The sequence below is a fragment of the Mustela putorius genome, unplaced genomic scaffold, assembly GCF_011764305.1.
Source record: "Mustela putorius furo isolate JIRA1106 unplaced genomic scaffold, ASM1176430v1.1 tig00000835_pilon_pilon_pilon, whole genome shotgun sequence".
Lineage (NCBI taxonomy): Eukaryota > Metazoa > Chordata > Mammalia > Carnivora > Mustelidae > Mustela > Mustela putorius.
This window is the reverse complement of record NW_025421492.1, coordinates 8,359,273-8,379,749: the sequence shown is the minus strand read 5'-3', so window position 1 is coordinate 8,379,749 and position 20,477 is coordinate 8,359,273. Positions and strand designations below refer to the sequence as shown.

The 20,477-nt window shown below is 47.8% G+C and overlaps 1 protein-coding gene across 11 annotated transcripts in view; it reads right to left on the bottom strand.

Annotated features, from left to right (window-relative positions):
* The window catches only part of ATP9B (ATPase phospholipid transporting 9B (putative)), a 223,525-nt gene that overhangs the window by 150,792 nt on the left and 52,256 nt on the right, over positions 1 to 20,477 (bottom strand). For 9 of the 11 annotated variants that reach the window (XR_006608195.1, XR_006608194.1, XM_045085258.1 and 6 more), the window contains 2 exons: positions 12,023 to 12,081; positions 1,491 to 1,542 (listed from right to left, as the gene is read on the bottom strand). The exons of 1 other annotated variant lie outside the window; for it this stretch is intronic. Coding sequence is in view for 8 of the 10 variants with exons in the window: in XM_045085258.1 (XP_044941193.1) it covers positions 1,491 to 1,542; positions 12,023 to 12,081 (111 nt within the window). In the remaining 2 variants the exon portion in view is untranslated. The remainder of the gene's footprint in view (positions 1 to 1,490; positions 1,543 to 12,022; positions 12,082 to 20,477) is intronic. One more of the 11 variants, XM_045085260.1, reaches the window with a different exon arrangement.

The window sequence follows — 20,477 nt, the reverse complement described above, 5'->3', positions numbered from 1 at the left end:
AAAAGAACCTGTGTGGGAAACCACAGTCTTCAACAGAAGGCTTCGAAGATCACCCTCGTCCTGGACACCGCGCCGGCACCAGGAAGGTCAGAGTTGACCACTGCGAGAGAGGTGGCGACCGGGCCTGGAGGCAGTCAGCTGGCCTCTCCTGGCCAGACCTCGGGGCACAGCCCATCTCACTGGACGGGCAAGGGAGTCTACTGTGTTTCTGAGAAGAAAGCGAAACGACTGAAGGGGAGCTCTGCAGTCAGCTCCACAGACGGACAAAACTGCCCACTGAGGAACACGGTAGCCAGCAGGTGTACCAGGCGAACTTGACTATTCGGGGTCCCTGGACTCTTCTCCTGCTAATGCAGCCTCATCTGATGAAGTAAATAACCGTAACTACAGTTGATGAAAAAAACATTTATTTTCTTTCTCAGGATATCCCTTTTAAAAAATGCTGTTTACACCTGGAGAAAAACTAAATTAACAACTCTAGTGCCTGGATGGCTCAGCTGGAAGAGCACGCAACTCCTGATCTCAGGGTCAGGAGTTCGAGCCCCGTACTGGGTGTAGAGATTATTTAAAAATGAAAATAATTAATTAATTAAAAACTTTAAACTTTAACTTTGTGCTTTCTAGAGCTTTCACCATACTATAGGTAATAATACATATGTTGAATTTCCAATAAAATATAACATGCTGAGCTTTCCATAAAAATATTATCCATTTATTCAACAGAGTCAGAAACACAAGGCAAAAGGAACTTGGGCATTGCCTGATAAACCTCTCCATTATTTTAGACGTTAAGAAAATGTGTGACCATGTGTCTACATCATATAATTAAGAATTGGCCAAAGCAGACTAGATTTTGGGTTTCCTGATTTCTAACACACAGCTCTTCTCCTAGATATGAGACTTCTGTCTCATTTCCCCTTTCCAAACCTTCTTCTCACTGGGGAGAGCCCAGGTCATATAAATACCGTTTACCCCATGAAGCCCACTTCAAGTCACCTACACACTGTCTGTGTGACTTACACTATCTGTATAGTCAGAGCACTACTGTCAACGGCTGTATATCCACACACAAGTGAATCATAACCTCTCTGAAGGGAACAACTCAGTCTCGCTCCCGTGTCCCAAGGGACAGACAAGTTGTGGCTGCCACACAGTAACAGTAAATAAACGTTTGCTGAATTAATAAAACTGCAAATACAGAATAGCAATCAAATTTCAAGCAACATCATCATTTAATTACTTAGGTAGCAATATAGCTTTCAATGAAAGCACTCATTTGACTTAAAGGTTGTGATAGGATTATATTTTTAAAAACAAACATACATAGTAAAGATCATATTAAATATCATAGCTAAATGTGATTTAGAATTAATTCAATGTATTATCAATCGAAGAAAACTTTTATAACAATAAATTTAACTTTTACCTTTCAAAGCGAAAAATAAACTAAAATACTAAATGACCATCAATTTAAATACAAATGAAAATACCTGCTTTTTCTGATGTCCTAAGAAATACCATGTCCGATGGAATTCTTTGATTCTGCAGAAAGTAATATAAAACACTAATTACCTATATGCAAATTTATAAAGTAATACCATTCCATTACAAAGTAGAAATAGCTAGCAAAAACTAAAAAAACAGTTATAATTAAAATTTATACTGAGGCAATTAACAATAATTTGTATAATTTGTAAAATTAATTTAAATTAATTTTTTAGTTGGACTTTTTTACGATTCTTTCCCCTATTTACAAACCATGAAAACAGCATTTGTGATGACTTGAAAACTGCTCCATTTCTGAAAAATGTTAAATATTGGCTTTTCTGTGGCCTCTCTGTTAACTAAACTCATACACACAATATAGCAGCTTTTGTCCTATAAAAAATTATGTCCTCCCTAGTAGAGCAAATAGCCCTGGAAAGTGAGAATAGGATTCTTCCAAAGCCTAACACAAAACAGAACACATCATAAATAAAACACTTACTAAATGTTGACTAAATGAATAAATGTACAACTGAGCAAACAAACCAAAAAAACCCTACAAAGCTGAGAGACAGTCTCTCGTAAGGCAGAAAAGAATAAAACCTCAAAGGTACCTATAGCATATAAACTTATGTAAGTATTCGCTATTCATACATTTAACCATTACTAATGTTTTTGTCAGCTGGAAAAGCTGTATCAAACTAAAGAAAAAATATAGAGTAAGAATACTTCACACAATTTCACAAAGTATGCATACAGTTTTAAGACCTCAGTAAAGATTTACCCACACATGCTAAAGAAATGGACTGCTTGTCAGTAAGCAAGTAATACAAACAAACATACGTCGTTAAAGGTAAAAACGAGATGTTGTGGGATAAAGCTACCTCTTTCTAACATGAATGAAGAAGGGTCGATTATTAAGATCTAAAAAACTCTTCAGTCAAAACAGAAATCCCAGGGGCGCCTGGGTGGCTCAATGGGTTAAGGTCTGCCTTCGGCTCAGGTCATGATCTCAGGGTCCTGGGATCGAGTCCCTCATCGGGCTCTCTGCTCAGCGGGGAGCCTGCTTCCTCCTCTCTCTCTCTGCCTGCTTGTGATCTCTGTGTGTCAAATAAATAAATAAAATCTTAAAAAAAAAAAAAAAGAAATCCCAATGGAAATTAGAAAATGCTTTTAATGGAATGATAACAAAAACTCAATTTCATGCAGCAAAGTGTGTGAAACCATTCTGCCAAAGCCAGAGGAAAATGTATATATTTAAGTGCATACAATATATAAAGGAAGTTAAAGCACAAGCTAAATATCCACTTGAAAGCAGAGGGGAAAAGCCAATGAATCCCAAAGAAAGTACAAGGATGTAAGCAAATATAAAAACAATTGGGTGGCTCAGTTGGTTAAGCCACTGCCTTCAGCTCTGGTTATGATCCTGGAGTCCCGGAATCGAGTCCCGCATCGGGCTCCCTGCTCCGTGGGGAGTCGGCTTCTCCCTCGGACCCTCCCCCTTCTCATGCTCTCTCTCTCAAATAAATAAATAAAATCTTAAAAAAAAAAAAACTAATGGCCCAGAAAACAAGTGCATAAACACAAGTAATAAACAGTAATAAAGTATTTTTCAGATACGCTCGTTGCAGCAATAAGAAAACTGAGATGAGACTGTAACTCGTAAGACAAGGAAGTCAAGTTCTCTCAACGAAAACTTACAAACATTCCTGAAAGACATTATATAAAACCAAAACACACAGAACACATCATTTTCCAAAATCAGAATGCAAAGATGTCACATGCCTATCAATTGATCTGTATTTTTAACACAAACCCAATCAAAATCTTAACATGTACTGTGGGAGGAACTGACCAGGTACTCCTACTATTTAGAAGAAAACGTAAAAGCCAGGAATGAACTGGACAAATGGGAGAAACACGGAAGGTGGAGTCTCTAATGGAACAAAGCTGAAATATTAAACCAGAGCAATTAAGACAAGATGGTACTCTACTAAAACAGGTAATTATACCAATGCGATCTCAGAGACTCCAGAAGGGAGGCCATCCAAAAACGGACGCCAGATTAATGAGGAAGTGTGCCAGTGCAGAGCCATGAGGAACCTGCGGTCTTTGCAAGAAACTTAGATATCACACGAGATGACAGGAGGCGATCAATACTATCAGTCAAAACATGAGACTCTGTTCCAAAGAAATTCTGCTTCTAAATATCAAAGTCAAAACCAAAAGCCCTAAAAGTTACTACAGAATATTTTCATAACATTTTGGTAGGGAAGGATTTCTTCCCCACCAAACCTAACAAGACTCCTCCTTCTCCACAAACAAAAATTTAAAAAACAAAACAAAAATCCCCAACTAACCATAAATGAAAAGACTAATAAGGTAGACTTCATCAAAATTAACAATCTCTCTTCAACACAGCACACCAGGGAGGAAAAACTACTTGTGACATTTAACTCATGGGAAATTCCCAGGCAGAGTACATAAAGGCCTATAGACTATTTTTTTTTTTTTAAGATTTTATTCATTTATTTGGAAGAGAGAGAATGAGAGAGAGTGAGCATGAGGGGGAGGGTCAGAGGGAGCAGCAGCAGACCCCCTGCTGAGCAGGGAGCCCCATGCGGGACTTGAGGATCATGACTTGAACTGAAGGGGGTCGCCCAACCAACTGAGCCACCCAAGTGCCCTCTGTTGCTTATTCTTAACAGTAATTTTATTTGTAAGTATTTTATTCCTTCTAATGCTGTCATAATAGAATGTTTTTTCTTGATTTCACTTTCAGACCATTACTCTTTATTCCCTTCCCATCTTATCCTGCGAAGCACTCCTCAGTTTGTTTGAACTAGGTGACTTCAATCACTGGATGCTTTTTATTTTTCCCTCCCCTCCAGACAGCGAGCCGCACAGCGGCAGACACCTGTGCTTCCTTAACATGATACACCCTGGGGTGAGGTGCACCTGCCTCTCGGACGCGCACCCATTCAGGATACCTGGCTGGTGTCTGACACGGGGCTAGTACGAATAACCCAGGCAATAAGCATTCACATATAGGCTTCTGTGTAAACTTGTATTAATATTTTTTGTGATAAAAGATCCAAGAGTTCCACTGGTGGGTCATACAATAACTGCGTATTTAATTTTTCAGAAGACGATCTAATGATCTTCCAGAGTAAGTGTCACCGTTGACGCTCCCACTAGACACCCACCCACGAGTGACCCACGTCTCTCACATCAGTGCCAGCATGTGGCACTGTCACCCGTCTTCACCGCAGCCCCTCTGCTCCTTGTGCACTGGCACGTCATGCTTCAGTCTGCGTTCACGGAGCACGAATGACGTGGAACATCTTCTCATGTGTTTATTCTCCATCTCTACTTGTCTTTGGAGAAATGTCTCTTACATCTTCCGTTCATTTTCTAATTTGATTTTTCCTCACTGTTCAGTTTGTACATATTCCAGATATAAAAATCGTTGTCCGCTATATGGTTTATAGCCCGTGTTTTCATTGTATCTTTCATAAGCACAAATCTTTTTTCTTTTAATGAGATGCAATTATCAGGGTTTTTTTCTTCCATGCATTGTGCTTTTGGTGTTTAAGAACAATTTTCCTGCCCTAGATTCTGATTATTTTCTCCTACATTTTTTTCTAAGTTTTAAACTTCCACAATGTTCACTTAAATCCATGATCTACTTTTTCTTAAATTTTGTTAGTTAACATATAGTACGATGTTGGCTTCAGGAGCAGAATTCGGCTATTTATCACTAACAGTCAACACAGTGCTCATCACAAGTGCCCATCCCCCACCCTCCTCCGTGCATGGACCTTCCGTTTCTTCTTTATTGTTAAGAGTCACTTATGGTGGGCGCCCAGGTGGCTCAGTGAGCGAGCATCTGCCTTGGGCTCAGATCACAATCCCAGGGTCCTAGCACTGAGCCCTACACCGGGCTCCCTGCTCAGCAGCAAGTCTGCTTCTCCCTCTCCCTCAGTCCTCCTTGTGCTCACTCCTAATAAATAAAGAAAGAAATTCTTAAAAAAAAAAACAAGTCACTTAAGGCCTGTTTCCATCTCCTTTTCTTCCTGCCCTCCTTCCCACGTGTTCATCTGTTTCTTCAATGCCACGTGAGTGAGATCACATGGGGTCTGTCTTTCTAGGAGAGCCTAGACGTCCGTGGTCTGGTGAATAATGATACGGGGTGTGTGTGTGTTTGTCTGTGTGTGCAGGAATATTACACCGCCATCAGTGTGTGTGTATGTGTGTGTGTGCAGGAATATTACACCGCCATCTGTGTGTGTGTGTGTGTGTGTGTGTGTGTGTGTGTGTGTGTGCAGGAGTATTACACCGCCATCAGGAAGCATGAAATCTTTCCGTCTGCAACAACATGGATGGAGCCAGAGGGTGTCGTGGCATGTGCAGTCAGTCAGTCAGAGAAAAACTCCGTCATCGGTTCGGCCTTAATATCTATATAAAGCAGATAGTTAAATTGGGTTCATGTTCTTAACCCATGGATGTCCGCTAGCTCCAGCCTCATTTGTTGAAAAGTGAACCCTACTCCATTTTAACTGCTTTTGTACTTTGTCAAAAATCACTTGAGCGTCTGGGTGTGTCTCTTTCTGGGTTCTCCACAATGCCCCACTGGTCTGTCTCTACCTCTTACAGTGTCGGTAAAAGCAGTGAGGTAGCGCGCCTTAACATCAGGAAGTGATCCTTCTCCCCTTCCTCTCCTTGGCAAGCCTCTTTTAGCCATTTTAGCCTCGACAAATTTGTTCTAGATTAAGCTTATTTTGTTTAAAAAAAAGAAAAAAAACAAAACCTCGCTGAGATTTTAATGTTAATTGAAGTAAACCTATATTCAGTTTTAGGAAAACTGGAATTTTCCAATCCAAGACTAGAGTGTCTTTGATTACTTTCATGAACCCACTGTTATCTTCAGCAAACCTAAGATTTGGTTTTCACAGTAGTGACTACAGGAGGACTTCATTTCTAATTTCCGTTTCCACATGCTGGAAATGGGACTCGTGTCTAAGTGGTGTCTTACAATGTGCCACTTGGCTGAACCTACTCCTCACCATTAGTTCCAGGGTTTTCATCGGTTCCTTGGGGCTGTCTACACACACAATCATGTTGTCTGCAAATGGGGACATTTTTATTTCTTCCTTTCCGATCGGAATTCCTTTAATTTCCTTTACTTGCCTTATTCTATGTAGCTGGTAATGTTAGCTAAGTTCGAGTGGTAACAGCAGACACAACAGACATCCTTGACTTACTCCCAGTCTGAAAGGAGAGGCACTCAGAATCTCACCATTTAGAATGATGTTGGTTTGTGTTTACAGATGCCTTTTAAATATAATTAAGGTAACTACCACCTACTCAAACTGTAGAAAATTTTTATTATGAATGGGTGTTGGATGTAGTCACATGTGGACACGATCATATAATTTTCTTTTAGCCTGTTCAGAGTGGGTCACACGGGGCGATTTTAGAATGCTGAGCTGGCCTTAAGCATCTGGAATAAGCTCCACTTCTTCATGATGTAGAATTTTCTATATGTATTGCTGGTATCAACCAGCAGTTATTTTCTTAAAGAATTTTCGTGTCTGTATTCACAAGGGATATTTGTTTTCTCTTGTGCTCGTGTGAGGATGGCGACCGACACTTAACACAAGCTGCACAGCGTTCCCTCCTCAACTATTTTCTGGAAACTACTGTATAAAAATGATGCTAAGTCTTCTTTAAAAGTCTCAAAAGAATTCTTCAATAAAAACATCTGGACCTAGGGGCGCCTGGGTGGCTCAGTGGTTAAGACACTGCCTTCGGCTCAGGTCATGATCCCAGGGTCCTGGGATCGAGTCCCGCATCGGGCTCTCTGCTCAGCGGGGAGCCTGCTTCCCTCCCTCTCTCTCTGCCTGTGTCTCTGCCTACTTGTGATCTCTCTCTGTCAAATAAATAAATAAAATCTTAAAAAAGAAACCAAAAACATCTGGACCTCGATATTACCTTCTTGGAGACCTTAAATTGCTAATTCCATTTCCTTACTGTTTGTAGACCCGTTCCTATGATGGGTTTCATTCTGACCGAGTGTGGATAGTTTGTGGTGTGGGAAGAATGGATCCGCCTTGTCGAAGCCAGCGTGTCGCCTGGAGGAAAGCTACTACGGGTGTTTACTGGGGTCAGCATTCTGCAGTGACCCTTTCAACGGCTCTGGACGAGCAGTAATGTCCCCTCTGTCATTCCTGAGGTGGCTGTTGCTTTGGCTCTCACTGGTTTACTATCTTGTCTTCCTATTTTCAGTTATCATTGATCTCCTGTGATATTTCTTATTTCCTTCCTTCTGTGTGCATTGGTTTAGTTCTGGTCGTCTTCTAGTTTCCTGAGCTAGGAAGTCAGACTATTAACTTGAGGTCTTTACTTCCTGGGAATGCTGGCACTACCTTGAACTCTAGTTTCATTTTCATGCAGTTCTATTTTGTCTCCCAGGTACTTATTCCATAACTAGAGCACACTGCTTACTTTTCACTTATTTTAGAGTTCTCCTGTTGTGCAGTTATTAATTTCTAGTTTGACTCTACTGTTACTGATGAAACAACCCACTCTAAAATTCAAACTGTTTTCAAATTTTCGAGGTTTGTTTTATGGATATGCTGTATCTTGGTGCACGTTCTATGGACACTTGAAATGAGTGTGTGCTCTTCCCCTGTTTGGGAGGGTTGTTGGTACACACCGGTCAGCTCTTGCTGGCTGATTCAGGGCGGCTCTTCTGTGCCACGGTTGATTTCCTGCCCAGCACTTCCATCCGATGCTCAAAGACTGGGGCTGAAGTTCTCATTCATTGCTGTGGATTTGTCTATTTCTTTTGTTCAGCTGCAAGAGTTTTTGATTTCGTGAATTCTGTGATTCCATTACCCGGTGAGTGCAAATTAACGGTTATTTTGTCTTCCTGATGTGTAACCCTAATTATCATTATGAGATGTGCCTCTCTCTCTAGTCGTTTTCTTCACTCTGAGCCCTATGTCACTGGATATTCATATAGGTCCTCCTACTTCTGATCAGTTTTTGTGGTGTAACTTTTCCATCCTGTTACTTTCTTTCATCCTGTGTCACTGGATTTGAATTCCCTGTGAATGGCTGGGTCTCGCTTCCTTATCCACTCCGCCTACCTCCGGGTTGGTACATCTAGACTGTTCATCATGAAAGTAATTAGAGTATCCATGACACGTCAGAGTCTAAGTCCGCATTTTATTATTTGTTTTCTATGGGTTTCCTGTGGTAGTCATTCTTCAGTTTCAAACTTCCTGCTTTCTTGCATGTTACCTGAACCCTTTCCAGGGGTCCGTCTTAGTACCTCAGACTGTATTTCTCTGCATTTTTTGTAGTGTTTGTTCTGGATATTAAAATATACATGGTAATACTTACTCATTAAATTGTTTAAAATATTTACTAAATTGCATTACCTCAGAAAACAGGATAAAGAAACTGTCTTTCGAATTCAGCTGTTGAAAAAGATGTTCAGGCTGAGAAACGGAGGACTCTCCCGCGTCACCTTCGATCCTGCTCTGCGCGTGTCCTCGGGGTCCTCCGCAGACACCGGGACTTCAGAGCTGATGTCAGGACCTGGACAATCAGTGACTGTGCAACCTGCAACTTCTTAGTCTCCAGTTCCAAACAGTCACCCTACTTGACACATTCCTCCAGTAATACTATTTCCGTTGACATGTTTGTCTAAAATTTTAGTCTGTCTTAGGAGGGCTCCCTGTTACGCCAGGAAACAATCTTCGGTTTTCCTTCCTCACCCTGCGCGCATGATCTCATCTTGACCCTGCGTGGTTCTAGTCTACCACGTTCTAAGTGCACGTCAAAGAGCTGCTTTTCCTAGGGAGAGCATGAGGGAAGACAACGAGGAGTTGAAACCCTGACCCTCTAACACGAAGCCCACGTCTGCTGAATCCTACCGTCCCGGGCTGCTGCCTTCCTCTGAGCGGTATGGCTCCCCCAACACCCACAACACTGGTCTGAATTTGGTCAGCACGTTTTAAATACCCACACAAGGACGGTCAGTACACTAATTTCAATTTCACAGTCAGGTACAGAATTAGGAGGGCTACTCTCCAACATAAAGTCCGCCTTGGAAATAATCCAAACATTAATTTCTGAGTAGCAGTATGGTCAAGTAACAGAGAAATTGCTTTTCTGGCTAGTGGTAAGTGTTGCCAGGACAGGATCCTTAATTAAAAAGGAAAAGAACAAAGCCATTTGCTACCATATCTCTGCTCTTTCCTTATGACGGCTAGGTCAGTCAGTAACTCGTATCACTACAAAAACCTATTCACACTGCGCTACCCATGGGTTCAACAAATATTAATCCACGACTAAAAATATATCACTTTATATATTAATTACTAGACATTATATCTCAGATTCCTAAATATTTCTGTTTCTTAAGTAACCAAAATATGTGGAAAATTTTTATATGAAAATGAGTGTAAAACTGGAAATATAAAAAAACTAAAGCAGGTAAAGGGGACGCCCCTAATATTTTAGTGTCCAACAACATTTCCTAAAGGTTAGTGAAAATATTTTAGAAGTCACTCCTCTAGCTCTGCTACCAAATCTGCCAGCGTCAGGGCCGGACAGGGACCGCTCACTCGCTAGTACACGGTACTGATCCTGTGTGGGAGGCCTAGTCCCACTGCGCTACCCATGGAGCACGACAGTGACAGACAGACACACAGCCACCACCACGTTCAAGTAAAACGTTTATGCGGATGTCTACGAGGGCCCCCGTGACTCCTCGACCTCTCCCAGGTGGACGGCACACCTGGGGGCCCGAGGAAGCGCAGGGAGAGCGCCCCGACGTAGGCAGAAGTCTTTCTTCCACATCCATCTAGAGCACTGGAGAGCGGAGCTCTCACAACATGGCCAAGAAGGGCTCCTGCGTTACTCGGTAAAAACGGGAGGACTGAAGGGCACCGCACTCGATCCACCCAGGCAGCAAAGGGAAGCAGAACGTGCGTAAGCAGGAGCGCCAAGGAAATGAGGTCGGGGGGTGAGAAGGCCAAACAGCGCTCCCTGGTCCCCGAGAGCCTCTATCTGGTCTTCAGACGCCACCACCAACACCAGAACGCCTCTTCCAGGGGAAGTTAGAGGCGACGAGTGTCACTGCTGACGCCAGGTCCCAGCCCGCGAGGCCATGCCGCCGGCACTCCCACCTTCTCCTGGCAGGCAGAGGGCCCCCTGCCTCCCGACCGTGGACAGGAGTGAGGGACGCCTCCAGCTAAAAGCTCATGGAGCTGAGGCCGGGCACCTGCCGACAACCCGAGTGAGCTGGAGGCGAGGGCCACCGGCTGACCACAGCCCTGAGAGGGAGCCGCAGTGAGGACCCACACCTATCTACGGCCCACTTCCCGATCAGAGAAGCTGGGAGGCGCGAACCAGTGGGGTCTGACTCCAGGCGGCTCGGTGGTCTCTCTGGTCAACATGCCCCTCCAGAAACACTCCGAGATGGACGCAGGCGGGCGCTCCCGAGCATATACAATCACCGCAGAACAGACACCGCCTGAAAAGCTAACCACGGATCAAAAGCCCGTAACTTAGTGTCCACATCACCTAACGCTATAAAATGAGCTGCAAATCATTATGTTCAATTTTTCCCATTTTGTAAAATCAAACACACATACCCAAAACATTTTCAGCATACAGATTACTGCAGCAACACAAAGCCCCCTTCGGCCTTGAGGAGAGAGACCCTGTATCAGACATCTCCACGAGGCGGCTCAGGCTGGCTACCTGGCCTGTGTGCCAGATGGCACCGAGGGCTCAAACTAGTCTTCTAAGAGGACTATTACAACTTCTCAAACAAGAGTTGTTTTTTTTTTAAAGTTGTCCTAGAGCCTTAGGAACAGAAAAAAAGGAAAAAAGAGAAAGAAAACCCAGAGGCTGTCCATCATCCCGTTCCCCAGAGCGGTCAGTGCGCGCAGAAGCTCACCCACCACAGCAGGCGGCCCACCCAGGCGCCCCCCAGGGCACCCAACAACGTCCAAGTCTGACACTGAGGGGTTTTCTTTTTGGCCTTTACCTACAATGACCTAATAAGCTTTTTCTATAGTCTCTTACTTCCACGGACCTTTCCTTCTTAAAGTTGTTACATCCCAAGAATAATACCCAATTACTATGTATAGCATATCTGTGCGATAAAGAGATAAAAGTCTTAGAAAATGAAACACATTCTAATATTCTAAACAGGTTCTACCTAATGATAATTCTTTATGCAAATGAAATTATTCTGAAAATGCAATATTAAGCAGTTAACACGTCTTATTTTAGACAAAATACAATTTCACCTGCACACACTGAGATGTACTAAAGTAAAACAGACTATAGAAAAATCTAGATTTTTCTTCATGTATATTATAACTTATACAAAGAAGTTAAGATTTAAAATAACTGTCTCAAACAATTTCCTTCGGATTCAAAGTTACTGCAATCAGGCTAAATGTTAATCACTGGCATAGACAGGTCTAAAATATATTAAAAATGCATCAACCTTTTCCACTATGATGAGGTCTCCAACTTGTATGTCTGAACTCTTAACTTGCACTTTACCTTAAAAAAAAAAAAAAGAAGTATAATCAACTCGAGGAAGCAATAACAGCAGAGTTAAATTTCAATGGACTTTTAAGTGACACTTAAATAACTTTCGGGGACGGTGGGGGGAACACTAGGAATTGATCTGTACTTAAACTTTCAAAATAAATTTATTTCACATACACACAGTCACTAAAAATTAAACCCTCTTAGTCAGCTCCCGAGTACGAACGCCGACTGCCCCCAGGAGAAGATGTGGGTCCGGGAGCGGCTCCGACCGGGAGCGGCTCCGACCAGAAGGTTCTTCCCAGTCTGCCGTTCTTTCAGGTCTGGGTCCGGCAGGGACGATCAGAAACGGCACTTAAAGATGATGTGATGAGTAACAGGAAGACGTAAAACCCTCGCATTAATGCTGTGAACGGCATCAACTGACACATAACTGACAGAAGTAGAGGACGTGACACACAGTCACCGCGTGCTGGCAGCTCTGCAGATGGCTCACAGCGGTAACTGATGCGGGCAGGGCCGAAAGCTTCATCGAGAAGTGACTCTTCCACAGGATACAGCGGTACATTCTTAGATTATCTATGTAATACCTATATATCTATATATTACCTATAGTATCTAGTACAATAATCATCTATAAAACTAAACAGATAAACGCTACATAACGTTAACAGCATACAGGTGGATGAACTGTGATACACGTAATTTGAGATCCCATCCTATGTAAGTAACAAAACTTACTTAAGTTCTCTCTCTCCCTGGGACTCTGGGCCCTGCCCCGTCCCCACAAATCTCCCTTTTAGAACTGGCAACAGCCTTGTGGATCTCTTTTTACCTTTTTGTGGCTCTTTTAACATGGGAAAAGACTGTCTTTACATTCAATTTACTCTGAAAACTAACAGAACAAAAGGGAGGTTCACATCACATTATCAGTGAGCAAAGCTACTCACTGATCTCACACTCCCTGAGTATTACTCTACAGATTCCTGCCTTATCACTTAATTTTATTTTCTCTCCTACTATCCAATCCACTTTTCCTTCCTTCTGCTTTTCTGTATTCTCTGTAATGGACCCATTCAAAAAGGAGAGGCAGAGACGTACTTACAGTATGTTTAAGGAAGACAGGTGACGGTAAAACACAGTGCACAAAGTTCTCATGCTAAGAACATGAACAAAGCAGGAGAAGGCTGCCATGTTAAACCAGTATGGCAATCTGCCTCATATGCCTGCTCAAAGTACACATTTCTGAATTGTGAAGAATTGGTCAAACTGCTTAATGGCTCTTGGTTCTCTAACAATTTGAATTAATTTGTGTGGGGGACTCCTTGTACTTCCTCTACAGCCTTGGTCACGTGAACTCACCGACTTCTCTTCCTTCAAGAGCAGTCTGGGCATTAGACAGAGAAGCTGTAGGAACACTGCGTACTCCCCAGGCATCCAACCCACCTCCCACCCCCAGTGACAGCCCAGCACCATGACCCTCTCTGCCCAGTGTGAACAGCTCATATCCACATGAACGGACTGATTACTGGCCACCCTTTATGAACTGAGCTGACAGCTGACCTTACTTAGTAACATACTACTATCAGAGTTGGGGGACTGCTTCACCCCCCACCCCCACCCAACTCCTTAGGCCTATTTCTACAGCCAAGAGTTATTTATTTATTTGTTTGTTTATTAAGAAAAAGTTTTTTTATTAACATATAATGTATTGTTAGCCCCAGGGGTACAGGCCTGTGAATCGCCAGGTTTATATACTTCACAGCACTCACCATAGCACATGGTGCAGCCACTGGAAAACAGCACGGAGGTTCCTCAAAAAGTTGAAAATAGAGCTACCTTACGACCCAGGCATTCGCACTACTGGGTATTTACCCTAAAGATACAAACGTAGTGATCCAAAGGGGCATGTGCACCCAAATGTTCATAGCAGCAATGTCCACAATAGCCAAACTATGGAAAGAACCTAGATGTCCATCCACAGATGAATGGATCAAGAAGACGTGGTCTATATACACAATGGAATACTATGCAGCCATCAAAAGAAATGAAATCTTGCCATTTGCGACAACATGGATAGAACTAGAGCGTATCATGCTTAGCGAAATAAGTCAAGCAGAGAAAGACAACTATCATATGCTCTCCCTGATATGAGGAAGTGGTGATGCAACATGGGGGCTTAAGTGGGTAGGAGAAGAATCAATGAAACAAGATGGGATTGGGAGGGAGACAAGCCATAAGTGACTCTTAATCTCACAAAACAAACTGAGGGTTGCTGGGGGGAGGGGGGGTCGGAGAGGGTGGTTGGGTTATGGCCATTGGGGAACTGTTAACAAAAGAAAATCCCTAAAAAGACAGAACTGCCACCTGCTATCACAACCCAAAAGAGCCATCAACAACGCAGTGTTTTTGAAATGGGCGTTTAAAACTTAATAATTTCAGAGCTATACTTGAAAGAAGCAAGTTCTAAATACAGTTACAACGTATAGGCCAGTACTTAGACCTAAGGACAGTTGTTCTTAAAAACACTGTACTCGAGGGGCGCTTGGATGGCTCAGTGGGTTAAGCCTCTGTCTTCGGCTCAGGTCATGATCCCAGGGTCCTGGCATCAAGCCCCACATCAGGCTCTCTGCTCAGCAGGAGGCCTGTTTCTTCCTCTCTCTCTCTGACTGCCTCTCTGCCTACTTATGAACTCTTTCTGTCAAATAAATAAATAAAATCTTTAAAAAAAAAAAAAAAAAGGAATTGATCACATGTAAGTGCAACCTAGGAGGTCACCAGCAGATGACACATGCAGTTTCCTGGGCGGACCACTGCACACCACACCAGCAGGCCGCTTGGCTGGTCTCTGCTGTTTGCTTGGGACCAGCAAGCCCAGCTGTGGGGCAGAAGCCTAATTTAACATGGATTATGAAGCAAAGTGGGTAGCTGGGAAATGCAATTAATGCATTTATTTACATATATAGGTAAATCATATTTTAAAAGAGACCTATGTTCTGAAAAGAAATACTACTGAGAGTAATTTTAAGAAATAAAGGGAAAGATCTATCTAATTCATGGGTCAGAAAATTTAGTATTAGTAAGATGTTAATTCTATAGGTTCAATGCAATCCCAATCAAAATCCCAAGCAGACACTTCTACAGAAAATGACAAGCTAATTCTAAAAGTCATATCAAAACACACAGGACCTAGACCAGACCCTGAAAATGAGAAACAAGTTGAAGGGAAAAACACTACCTGATTTTAAGAATTACTATAAAGAAACAGTAATTTAGCATAAAGACAGACAAACAGGTAAGTGGAGTAGAAAAGTCCAGAACTAAACCAACACATAAAAGACAACAGATTTTCTTCTAAAAGATTTTATTTAATTATCTGAGAGACAGAGAGAGAGAGCACAAGCAGGGGGAGCAGCAGAGGGAGAGGGAGAAGCAGGGACCCCGATGCGGGACTTGATCCTAGGACCCTGAGATCATGACCTGAGTTGAAGGAAGACACTTAAGTGACTGAGCCACGCAGGAGCCCAAAAGACAACTGATTTTTGACGAAAGTGTACGTAATGCCATGTGAAAAAGTTCAGTTCTCCGGAACATGGTGCCAGACACATCTGGATGTCCACAAGCCAAAAAAGTACATACATGCACACGTGGTACTGGTACAAAACTTCACTCTACATGGATATACACGCAAACCCTAAAATCAAAGCACTTCTAGAAGAAGAAACAGCAGAAACCCTTTGGGAATACAAGTGAGGCCAAGAGCTCTTCCATAGGAAAGCAAGAGCACCATCACCACGGAAGAAAACTGACAAACGCGACTTCATCGACTAGAACCTCAGAGGGGCTGGGAACACCGCACGGCGTCGACCAAGGAGCCAGCAGCAGAGAGCGAGCTGGAGTCAGGTGCCGGAGGGAGGGACGAAGGGTGCCCGGCACCAGCTGAAGCCGCCTGGCCCGGCTGAAGAAGCCCCAGCAGGTGACGGGGCTGCCCAGGAAGAAGGCACTCAGCGAGGTCCCGCACGCACGCCAGGCCGGTGCGCGGGAGAAGCGGTAGAAGCCGGAGGCAGTGCAGGAACCTGAGGGCCAGAGACGCGGCGGAAAAGGCAAGGGACCGAATCAGACAGACAAAGTGTCGCGACAACGAAGGGCAGCTCTCCAGCCCGATGCTGTCCCCGGGAAGAGACGGAAATGAAGACAGGCCCGGTGAGGCCCGTCCTGGAGCGCCGAGGCCGGGACTCTGCCCATTCTGACCTCCGCTGGAGGCGGTGGGGGCGGGAGGCCATCGGTCCCCGACAAAGGCTGGGAACGAAGCGGGCAAGGCACGGCGGGCAGCAGACCGACCCTGCAGGGAGCTGACCTAGGCGGGGACGGGGTCCAAGGAGCGGCGCAGCCCGCGAACCCGAAGAAAGGAACCCCCGCTGTCCGGGGGGAGGTCGCCGGCCTCTTGCTGGAAGTCACCAGTGTTTACTCTTCCGCAGTCAGCAGCGATCGTCAGTTTGAAAAGTGTCTTTAGCGACAGAAACATCAAGATGCTCGAGTTCGACTCAAATCTCTGATTCCGTCCGTGGAATAGCGCGTCCGGAGCTGAGCGAGCCGGACGCGCGGCCGAAGGAAGACTTAGGCGCATCGCGCTGCTCCGGGGTCCGTTACGTCGGGAGCCTCGTCCCCGCAGCAGGTCCTCGGCGAAACCCGCGTCCGGCGTCCCCGTCACCCGCGGAGCCCGACGCAGCGACCGCGGAGCCCGACGCAGCCGCAACCGCAGCGACTGCGGAGCCCGACGCAGCCGCAACCGCAGTGACCGCAGAGCCCGACGCAGCCGCAACCGCAGCGACCGCGGAGCCCGACCGCAGTGACCACGGAGCCCGACGCAGCCCCGACCGCAGTGACCGCGGAGCCCGACGCAGTGACCGCGGAGCCCGACGCAGCCCCGACCGCAGTGACCGCGGAGCCCGGCCGCGCGTCTCTGGCTGGAAGCGATATGCGGAACCAAGGACGGACGGACGGACGGACGGAGCGACGGCCACTCCCTACGTTAAGGAAAGCCCTGGCAGAAAAGGACACGGGTAAACACCAGGATCTCGACCGTAAACCCTGACCGACGGTTCAGATGAGAAACGCGCCGGCCGTGCGGCTGCGAGGACGCCCCCGAGGCCGGAGTCCGCGGCGGGGAAGCAGCGCCGCGCACCAGCAGCCGGGGCACCACGAGCTGCTGTCGGGGCGGACAGGCCGCGGGTTACCCGCCCCGACGCCCGGTCACGAACAGCAGCAGCCTCCGTCTGTCCCGGCCCTGGAAGGCCCTGCGGGGCGCGGCGTGGGCCACTGCTCCGGGACGGCTCTCCACTACCGACGGCTCCAAACGGTCCCTCGTCTGCCATTTCCTCACCCCGCGACGACCCCACGGCACGGCCCGCGGCTCACGGTCTCCCGCGGGCGGAGGCGACGCCGATGACGGCCCCGGCGGGCCCGACCGGCGGGCAGAAGGGCGCTCCCGCCGGGCCTCATCCCGGCAGCGTCCGGCTTCGCGGGGAAGGAGAGAAGCCCCCACCGGCGACGCCGCAACGCGGGGAACCACCTTCCCGCACCCGGGCTCCCGGCACGTGCGCGGCCGGCGCGGAGCCGAGCAGCAGCCCGGGAGCGCGCCCCAACTCTCGGAGCTCTGAGCAAAGCACGTCCGTCACCGCAGCAGCTGCTGCTCCGGGAACCGACCCAGCTTTGGGCGGGTGCGTGGGGTGCGGGGTGCGGGGCAGATCCCTCCGCCCAGCGCGCAGCGACGCACGAAGTCCCAGACGGGCCCCGAGCCGCGTGAGGGACAGACGCTGCGCGACGCGACCCCGCGCTCAACATGGGCTCGACGGGACCGGCTGAGGCTGAAGGACGAACCGCAGCGGAGAGCAGCCGACCGGACGGACGCACGGAACGCGGGCGACGTGTGAAGGAAGAAGGTCGCTAAAAACGAGTCGAACGCGGCACGGGCTCGCGTCCCGGGACCGAGTAGTCTTCGAGGCCGCGCGGACAGGGAAGGCGACGAACGCGCCCCTCGGGGCCACCAGCGCGTGCGGAAACGAAGCGGCCGCGCAGCCCCGCGAGCGCGCGGTGCGCCCGCAACACGGGCCACTCGACGCGCGTCCGCACACGGCCCGGGGCGGCAGAGGCGGCAGAGGCGGGGGCGGGCGGCGCGAGGGCTTGCGGGGGCGCGCGGGCACCGCCCTCCCCGGGCGGCGGCCCGACGAGATCCCGGCTTCACACCTCCCGCGTCCGGCCCGCAAGCTCGCGCTCCCGCTCCCCCGCCGGCCGCGCGCCGCCCCGTGACTGGTGCGAACCCCGCAGGCAGCGGCCGTCGCGAGAGGCGCCCGGCGCAGAGGTGCGGGGGTGGGGCGCCCGGGGACCGCCCGCGCAGGCGCCCGCCCACGGAGCCGTCGCCGACCCCCGCGAGGAGGCCGGCGCGCCCCACCGCCCGCGCGTGGCCCGTCCCCAGAGGGCGCAGGCACGGATCCGCGCGCGGCCCCGGGGAGAGCCCGGTGAGGCACGCTGCGGGGGCGGACGAGGGTCTACGCCGCGCGGCACAGACGTCACGCCTCCCCGCGGTCTGGCCGGACACGTCCCAGACCGGGAACCACCCGGACCCGGCGCCCGTGGGACGAGGAACGATCCTCGGGCGACGCTCTCCGAACGCGGCCCGGGCCACACACGGGGAAGGAGACCCCGCGGCCAACGTGTGCCGCGCGGAGCGCGCTGACCGCAAGCGGACAGCACAGGAAGGCCTTCGGGTGTCCCCGGCTCTCCCTCGGGGCAGCGTCACCAGCGTGGACCACCGACGTGAGACGCAGTCACCAGCGCTTCCCTGCGGACGGCGCGGCGGCCCCGGGAGGACGTCGCAGTTCGTCGGTTCCTAAGCCACTTCCGACGGGAAACGCAGTTAACGTCGGAGGAAACTTTTCCATAAAAACCCGCTATCTGAAGACACGACCGTCACACGGAACCCGTCCTACCAAGTGGAACGTGCTGGACCTCCTGACACCAGTTACGTGGATTCCCCTGGGAAGGTGCCCACGGCCCACGGCGTGTAAAAGGCAGTAAAGAGGGATTTTAAGATTTCTTGATTTGTCAAGGAATAACTATGATGCAATTTCATTAAAACGTGACAGAATTTCGTTTAGATAATTCATGATGTTTTATGGGAAAAAGGTAGCAAGGACTGAAACAGGTGACAAGAGCGCCAACAGTAAGGATCAAAGATGCCCAGACAGGGATGGAGACCACAGTCTCGTTCAGCGGACAGAGCTCCTCTCTGGCAAGGACACCGGGACACAAGCGGTACGTCAATATGGAAATGTTCTTCCTTGCACACACACACGCACACACACGCATGATGTACACTGTTCAAAGGCAACAGACGTCCCTCTCTCCTACGTCTGGGCACTAGAGAGCACATTCGACGACAATGTGCCCCGGGTGACACCAAACAGCTGAGACCAACTGCGGCCATCAGCAGCTGCACGAGGGAGCCCCAGCACAGACCGTGTCTGACTCGTGCGTCGCACGTCAGCTTCAGGCGTGACTCAGCACACACCAACAGTGGGTGACATGGTGGTGTCCTGCTGAGACCTGGTGGCGGATGAAGACAAAGCCCCAGACTGCCTGCTGGAATGCCGCATGAACTCTTCAGAAAGCAAGTCCAGGACGTGCTCACGGTTGACTCCCGAGGCGCCACCACTGCGCCTCACACACCGGGCACTCAGCGACCGCCGGGAGCCACCCTGTGGGCCAGCCAAACAGTGACTGCGGCCAAGTGTGCAGCTCAGACACCTCCTCCGAACACAGAATGGTCCCACAATTCAAAGTCCTCATCAGGGACTTTTGTAAAAGCTGCCAACAATGTCATACTCTCTTCCTAGACTCTGACTCAGATGCTGTCCATCAGGGGCTAAGAATTACTGATGGAGCAGCCACAAACAGGGAGGACAAAGACAGTGGCAGCACCAGACGCAGAAGATCCCCACCCTCGAGAGAAGCGGCTTTGCAGCGCCAGCACACACAGCTAACCAAACGTTGTCTGGGGTCGGGACACCCAGCTGGCACAGCAGGAAGGGAATGAGACCCCTGGTCTCGGAGTTGTGAGTCTGAGCCCTACACTGGGTGTAGAAATGACGAAAACAATAAACAAATTTTTAAAAATTACTGAATAAAAAATAAAAATCTCAGTGTTGACCAAGACTGTGTACCGGTTACGATATTCTGCTTCTCACAAAGCATGCCCAAGATAGGGGCGTGCTTCACAGTGGACGTGGCTTTCCTTTCCCATAGAAAACATACAGCAGAGAACATTATCCCAGAGTATTCCTACAAGAATGTGCTTAAGAACTCCAAATAGAAAAAGTTCAAATACTGTAAATATGATATAACCAACC